The sequence below is a fragment of the Abramis brama genome (genome assembly GCF_963993115.1).
Source record: "Abramis brama genome assembly, chromosome: 17".
NCBI classification, from domain to species: Eukaryota; Metazoa; Chordata; class Actinopteri; order Cypriniformes; family Leuciscidae; genus Abramis; species Abramis brama.
This window is the reverse complement of record NC_139979.1, coordinates 30,804,382-30,812,624: the sequence shown is the minus strand read 5'-3', so window position 1 is coordinate 30,812,624 and position 8,243 is coordinate 30,804,382. Positions and strand designations below refer to the sequence as shown.

Sequence of the window (8,243 nt, the reverse complement as noted above, 5' to 3'; positions counted from 1 at the left end):
GATGGTCGCACCACATGATGTTTTGACACTTTAAATAACAAAAAAAATAACAAATAAGTAAAGGTTTTTGAAAAGTTAAAGTGAGTACATACATGGGAGAGGTACTACAAATATACAGTATCTTTTTATGCATTTAAACCCGTTTTTGCCTGAAAAGATGCAATCGGAAAATGTAGGCGTCACGTCATTGACCCGTGTATCTTTCTCTGTCTGAATTTACTTGTGCAGAGACAACTGTCACACACACAATTAATTAAAGGAACCGTAAGTAGGAAATGTATTTCAATTAATCATAAAATGGCCCTGATATGTCACTAGACATTAAGAAATCATGTTCATTTCAAATATTTATATCACTGACAACAGTAGTCCGGCCAGGATATTGTCATTTAAAAGTGAAGTTGCAGCCCTCAACTGATGTTGATGTTGTCATGTTGTGTTTTGGCCTGATGCACCACCCTCCACCTATCTACCAATCACGAAGTCAGTAGTGTTTTCGGCATCCGGGTTGCCAGCTCTGCTCTAGTTACCACAGCTGCAGCTACAAACGTGTCGGATAAAAAATGTTTAACGTTACGAAACCTAAAAGACCTCGTTATGAATCCGAAATACGTTGTGACAAAGTCCGAAATAAAACAAGGATTTGTATAGGAGATGCCTCACTTATAGCGTCAACTAAATGAATAGCTGTATCTTTGATATCTGTTACACATAGTGACTTAGGCTTGTGCTTGTACTTACGTTAATAACAGATACCTACCGTTACATGTTAGACTAACAGATACTGTTCTAACAATGTACTGTCACATACGAGCGTACATCTTTACGATTATATTTGGCTAATTGCCATTAGTAAATTTTTGCGATACATAATTCGCAAAACATCTCTCATGAAGCATAAACATAATTAACAGAAAAAAAATTACTGTGTAGGACTCGTCACTTGCCATTGGAAGCTCCTTGTAGCAGCCTACGTTCCTGCTGGATCCTGCAGCCTAACTGGCAACCTCGAGTCAGGGGGGAGGGGATACACCGCTCTACAGTAATTTGAAAGTGATTGCAGTACCAGTTTTGGCCACAATCTTACATATGGTTCCTTTAATTATTCATAAATTGTTTGGATAGTGACAGTATGAATAGCAAAAGTGACACTGTGTTGAATGCCGTGCTTATGGTGGAGGGAGTGTAATAAAGTAATAGTCTGTGGGAAAAGTTAAGAATTGTTTCTGGGGGGTTTTGTGCTGTGAACTGTTACTAACTTTAGTGCAGTGTTGTGCTTATGGGACTGGGGAATTTTTTCAAGTGTGTTGGGGTTTAGACGATTCCTCTTCTTGGACAAAACCTCTCCAGCCACAGAGGATGCAGGGGAACATAAAAATGCCAGTGCCAGCTGGTATAAATGAGGATACTGATGCTTCTGTTGAGCCCAGACAGGGGAGGATCTCCTCTTTCTTGCTGGCTCCATTATCAGGAAAAAGGAAGAGGTCACAAAAAGCAAACAAATCAAAAAGGGCTATCCAAATCAAAAAGCAGCCCAGTCCAGATCCAAAAATCAGCAAGAGGAAGCATCGAGATGACACACGACTCGCCAGACTCAAACAAAGACCTCAGCCGGCCATGCCTCAACTGAGCTAACGGACTCTCATGGACAGCGACGGCCTTAAGCATCTGGGGGCCCATTTCAATAACTAATATAGGGCCCTACATAAAACATAAACATAATAGAGCAGAAAAAACTTGGATTCCTGTTGGTTTGCATCATAGACGAGAAGCACCTGGCTGCAGCCTGCAGATTTGGGCGGGGTTGCACGTCAATTCCCGCCAACATCTCTTCTCATTGGTTAGTGGCGTGAAGTCATGACGTTGATTCTATTGTTTGTCGATTCTAGTTTTCGTGTCTACTGTTCATCGCTGCATGGTGAGTACAGGCAAGCTACTCTTTTTTTGTCCTAATTTTATTTACAAGTTTTAATTCTGAAGTGGCGTTTAGTGTGATGTTAAAATTAAGTGGTGTAAAAGAAGATTGTGTAACTTTACTCACCATATCACACAATAACAAGGGCGGTGTTTCCCAAAAGCATCATAGGCCTAAGTATATATATATATATGTATGTGTGTGTGTGTGTGGGTGGGTGGGTGTGGGTGGGGGTGGGTGTGTGTGTGTGGGTGGGTGTGGGTGGGTGTGGGTGTGGGTGGTTTTGGTGGGATTAGGATATAGTGTTAAAACAAGGCCTTTAAAAAGAAATACAGTGGCAAAACTGAACCAGGAGAAGAAATATAGGATTTAAGAGTTAATAGTAACAATATACAAAGTTATATTGTATGACATTTTTTTTCTATGAATAAATTGATTAAATGTTTCTCCTGGTTTCCACGTCAGCGTTATAAGGCCTAATCCTGGCTTAATCTAAGCCCTGTCTGTGAAACCAGGCCCATATGATTTTGTATAGATTTAAATATTTCAACAATATTAATCTGCTGCTGGTGTTTTCTGTGTGTCCTCGCCTCCCTGAAGATGGATGAGTTTTTCCTTCATTGTCAAGGTAAGTGAATACCAGATGCAATAATGGAAATCCATTCAGCATGAGTCAACATGGAAGAAAACTTTAAAAGTACTAGTATCTAATTAATAAGTACTAGTACCAATTTAATAGGTGGGTTTCAGTCACGTGATTATGATGACGCGCGAAGGCGGGGCGATTTCAGATGGAGGGCAGGAAGTAAACACGGAGAATACGTCTATGGAGGAAACCGTTGCGGAGTGTCCGTATTGTCCCTTTAGCCGACTTTTTAACGGTCCGTTTACACGTTCTTTCAACTCTGACCCATATCCGATTCATGTGTTTACACTTGCCATACTATCTGAAACATCGCGCATGCTTAAAGGGTTAAATTCTCTTGCACAGATGGACGAACGCGAAATATGCTTGATCCTAGCTCTGCGATGTATGCGAAGTTCGCCAAACATCACCATGATTATGAGGCGGAGGAGGACGAAAAGTGGCATCATTGCACACATGCTTCAGTTACTGTGTGTGAGAGAGAGATCTCAGGACTGGCGGGAGCATATTGTGTTTAAATATTGGCTTTAACCGCGGAGACGTTGCCTAATGCCTCAGATAATCCGATCTGCCTGTTTACATGACAGTCGCACTGGCACATATACGATTTATTTCCACATATGAATGAGGCCTGAAACCGATCTCGAAATATCCGAATGCATGCGTTTTTTTCCTGTTTACACTGTCATAGAACACATCGGACCTGTGTCACATATGAGCAAAAAATCGGAATTGGGTCACGTTTCACTGACAGTAAATGAGTAAGTAAATGAGCATTTAAAGGACAAATCCAGTGAAAAATGAACCTGGGGTTAATTAACACATGGTTACCGAGTCGATCGTTCCCTGCGATGCGTTTTCATGAAAATCGAATGTAAAGAGTTTTATCTTTAAAAACATTTTAGCTCATAACACTAGTATATGGGGCACAGAGTAAGTAAAAATAAATCGCTAGTTAATACCACTAACAAGGCTCAAAATAGCCTCACACTAACACGGTAACATAATGAGGGTCCTTACATACAAACCGAAGCATTGAGAACTTTGTAAGTGTACAGACAGTTTAATAAGAAGATACTTTATAAAGACAGTACATTACGCGTTGACATGCAGGATCCATCTTGGAAAACAGTCTCGACTAATCGAGCCACGAACGCCGTGCTACGTTAGATTTCACAAACGTAATTCCTATCGACCAGCTATCCTATCGACGGCGTTCGTGACTCGATTAGTCGAGACTGTTTTCCAAGATGGATCCTGCATGTCAACGCGTAATGTACTGTCTTTATAAAGTATACTTTATAAAATCCACTTTTTACGGCGTTGTTCTGTGAGCTTTTTACATTTCTCAGCTTTATGAGTGACAATCTTCGGTACTCTATAAAAACCCTTTCCCTTTTCTCGATTAGAACGATTGGAGCAGCCGTAAACTACACAAAACATTGGCATTTTTCAGACGGCAGATCCTCAGCTATTTCACTTCCTGCCCTCCATCTGAATCACGTGGCACTATTGGCACTAGTATCTAATGAATAAGTACTAGTATCTAACAAATAGCCTCTAGTACCTAAAGAATAAGCACTAGTAGCTAATGGAAAAGATACTAGTATCTAAAAAATAAGTACTAGTAGCATGAAAATAGTAGCTACTAGTAGGTTTTAAGGATTAAATGTTAAAATGGCTTGCCATACCCAATGGCAGAACCTGGAACTGAGAAAGCAATCAAGCTTGTTCCTGAGAATATTCTCAAGAAACGCAAGGCGTACCAGGCTATCAAAGCCACTCAAGCCAAACTTGCGTTACAGCAGAAGAGAAAAGACAAAAAAGGAATTCCCTTGAAGTTTAAGCGATTAGAGGAGTATTTAATAAACAGCAAGAGGAAGCATCGAGATGACACACGACTCGCCAGACTCAGACAGAGACCTCCGCCGGAAATGCCACCAGCGAAGAACGGTCTGGTGTTCGCTCTCCGTATCAGAGAGATCAAAGGTGTGAGCCCCAAAGTGATGAAGGTCGTTCAGATGCTGAGGCTGGGAAAGATCTTCAGCGGCACCTTTGTGAAGGTCAACAAGACTTCCCTAAAAATGCTTAAGACTGTTGAACCTTATGTTGCCTGGGGATATCCCAACTTAAAATCAGTCCGTGAGCTCATATTAAAAAGAGGTCAGACAAAGATTGCTAAGAGAAAGATTCCTCTGACCGACAACGCACTTATAGAGAAGCATCTCGGACAATATGGGATAATCTGTTTGGAGGACCTTATTCATGAGATCTATTCTGCTGGAAAGAACTTCAGGGTGGCCAACAACTTCCTGTTGCCTTTCCATTTGTCAGTACCAAGACATGCTGCTAGAGACAAAGCTGGACTACTGAAAGATGTTGGAGACCCTGGACCCAGAGCTGAGGATATAAATAAAGTCATCAGGAAATTCAACTGAGCTAATGGACTCTCATCATGGACAGCGGCGACGTGATAACTTTTTTTTCTTTTCTTTTTTTTTAACTCCTCTAATCGCTTAAACTTTTAACTTTAACTTCCTTTTTTGTCTTTTCTCTTCTGCTGTAACGCAAGTTTGGCTTGAGTGGCTTTGATAACCTGGTTTCGTTTCTTGAGAAGATTTTTAGGAACAAGCTGGATTACTTTCTCAGGTCCATATTCTGCCATCGCGTTCAGTGTTGCCAAGCCTTTTCACAGGAAAGTAGTTTTTTTTTTAATTATTATTATTATTTTATTAATGCTTAAAACAATACACACACAGAAAAGTAGCTAGCAGAGAGAATATAGGGCGGCTTCTGTCACTTTGAGTGATTTATTGCCCTTAAGCCACGCCCCCTTTTTGACCGTGGGAATATTCCCACGCTTGCCCCGCCCCCTTCTACCACCCACCCACCCACCTCCGGGCAGACCACGTGACCGTGAGAATTTTCCCATGCTTGCTCCTCCCACTTCTGGACATGTCATGTGACCGTAGGAAAATCGGACTTACGCCACACCTCGTTATGGGTTGAACATCTGAAGCGTGGGAAAATTCCCACGCTCAGTAGTTCTAAACAGTGTATATTAAAACTTTTTAAAGAAATGTATTAAAACTATATAATGCAAATAGTTCTATTTTCTAATACATTTGAAGAAAAGTTGTACTTTCACAATTACAGTGTTTAAAGGTGTATAAAACATATAACGTTAAAATACATTTGTAAAATGTTAAACATTAATGAAAAAGTTTAAATTGCATTTTCTTAAAGCTATCAAAATGTATTAGTATTAAGACATTAAACAAATATTAAAACACATCAAACGCATAAACACATGCGTACATTTTAAAAACTGGCTTACGTTTTTACAATTCCGTTTGTTGAAAGAAGAACAAAGGTTATCCAACTCAGTGATCTCCAAAGTTTAAAGATGTGTAAAAATATTCCCTTGTGTAAAGTAATCTCCTGGGAGCTCAATAAAACACGTCCGAACACGGGAGAAAAGAGTCAAGACTGACAATAGCTACCAATGCACAGGACCCAGACGTAGGCTCCGCCCCTAGACTCCTCCCACACCAAGACACTCCCACGTCAGGTGGTGAAGAGCCGTGGGAAAATACGACAAACAGTTCACACGCTTCGCACAGGACAGGAGGAGGGGTGTTCATATAGCCCCGCCTACGATCTACAAACATTAAAACACACTCCTCTTGAAAGCTTACCTCATTCACGCATCATGTCTCAAGGAACTGACTCTTCTTCATCATCATCATTCCGACCCCTGGGAACTACTGACGGATACGTACCAACTGGATTACTGGCTGCAGCAAATGGATTACCGGATGCAGCAAATGGATATCCGCAGAAAAGCATCGAATGGCTAAATAAATTTTGTACAGATCTCGGATATCACAATCTGGCGTTCCTCACAAGCTATGGAGTTGCAACACCTGTTGCAGTCGCCGAGGCCCATGGCACAACCAAGGATGAGGTGGACGGATGTCTCGGGGACACAGGTCACCGGATTATCAAGGCTATTTTGGCTGTCATTTTGGAATTTTTGATCGATAAACGGATGAAAAAGAATTGCGACGGCTGTACCGTTGACCATCCTTCTCAAACAAGACACAGCTGCTTGTTCGAACCTACTGCATATTATTTTTATGGATGTTTTGAAGAGATCAGACTGAAACTCCTCACACCTGAGTTAAAAAACATATTAGCTCAGGCCTTGAGTCAGTACGGAGGCAGACCAAATCTACAGAGGATTCTGGGGGTTGTTGAGGCAATTTTATACGAGCTCAGAGATGAGATGTACATAGTGGAACAACTGACCTCAATCAGGGACAAGCTCATTGATGAATCTTGCGAGGAGATAATTTACTCGGCCGTGGACCAATGGAAACTCGCCACATCTGAAAACCCTGAGATTACCCTAGTGTGAAAATGGGAAACTTCTGCTCTACCTCTTGGATTACAAAATATTTCTTTAAATCACGTGTTAAATGTGGAATATCTAACCTGCTCCACAAGATTATCCGGAATAATTGGACTACAAATACCAACATAACTCCGGATGAAAAACGACTAATGGAATTAATGAATGGCGTGCGGGGATTATCGGACGAATGGAATCATATGATAAACATGTCTGTAACCTGTGAGAGCACACCCTCTGTGGTTATCAAAAACATTCTCAATCTAATGTCTGACGACCAGAACTCTCTTAGAATAGGAAATATATTGTGTATTTGTACGTATGTAACTGATGTCTGCAGTTTGTTAAGTAACGAAAACCCTGATGTATGTAATATTATTGATTTTTTAGTCGAATACATTATGGAGAAGAATTATGAAATGTCTATGAAATTTTATTTTTTTGTTTGTGTGATATAATTTACATTATACATGTTTGTAACTTTCTACTTCTTACATTCTAATAAAAGAAAAAAAAATCATTTTTGTTGTTTGGAAATGTTTTTGTAACGTTTATATTGTAAAATAAAAATGTTTGTGACTTTTATATTGTGAAATAAAAAAAAATGTTTGTGACTTTTATATTGTGAAAAAATAAATAAATACTGAACAAATTTGCAACTCGATTCATTATGACCGAAATCTCATAGCGTTGACATGGCAGAACTAATGAAAAAAATCTATTACGACCCAGCGAATTCTGGTGCTTTTGGGGGTAAAGACAGATTAAAACAGGCTGTGTTACAGGAATACGGTGTAAGATTATCTGATAATGAAGTGTCCAAATGGCTCGCTAGCCAGGACACATACACTCTCCATCGAACTGCACCAATAAATTATAAGCGGAACCGCGTAGTGGTGTATGGGAAAGACCAGCAGTTCCAAGCAGATTTCGTTGATATGTCTGTATACTCGAAAGAGAACGACAATATCAAGTTTATAATTACCGTTATAGACGTGTTTAGCAAGTACGCGTGGACAAGGGTACTGAAAAATAAAACGGGGCCGGAAGTAGTTAAAGCTTTTTTGTCTATTTTGAGAGAAGGACGTGTGCCTGTAAAGTTGCAGACAGATAAGGGTACAGAGTTTTTCAATAAGCATTTTCAACAGTTGACAAAAAAATATAACATACACCATTTTGCAACAGCAAGTGATTTAAAAGCGAGTGTAGTCGAAAGATTTAATAGAACTTTAAAAGGACGAATGTGGAGGTATCTAACAGCGGTGAAT

General features: G+C 40.0%; 1 protein-coding gene across 1 annotated transcript; it reads left to right on the top strand.

Moving 5' to 3' along the window:
• Positions 1-4,255: 4,255 nt before the first annotated feature.
• Positions 4,256-7,629, top strand: LOC311066759 (large ribosomal subunit protein uL30-like; the record flags this gene model as incomplete). The annotated part of the gene is made up of 2 exons (XM_084088097.1): positions 4,256-5,031; positions 5,179-7,629. One exon carries the CDS (start codon positions 4,256-4,258, stop codon positions 4,997-4,999), a length of 744 nt encoding a protein of 247 aa, XP_083944223.1. The 3' UTR covers positions 5,000-5,031; positions 5,179-7,629.
• Positions 7,630-8,243: the final 614 nt, after the last annotated feature.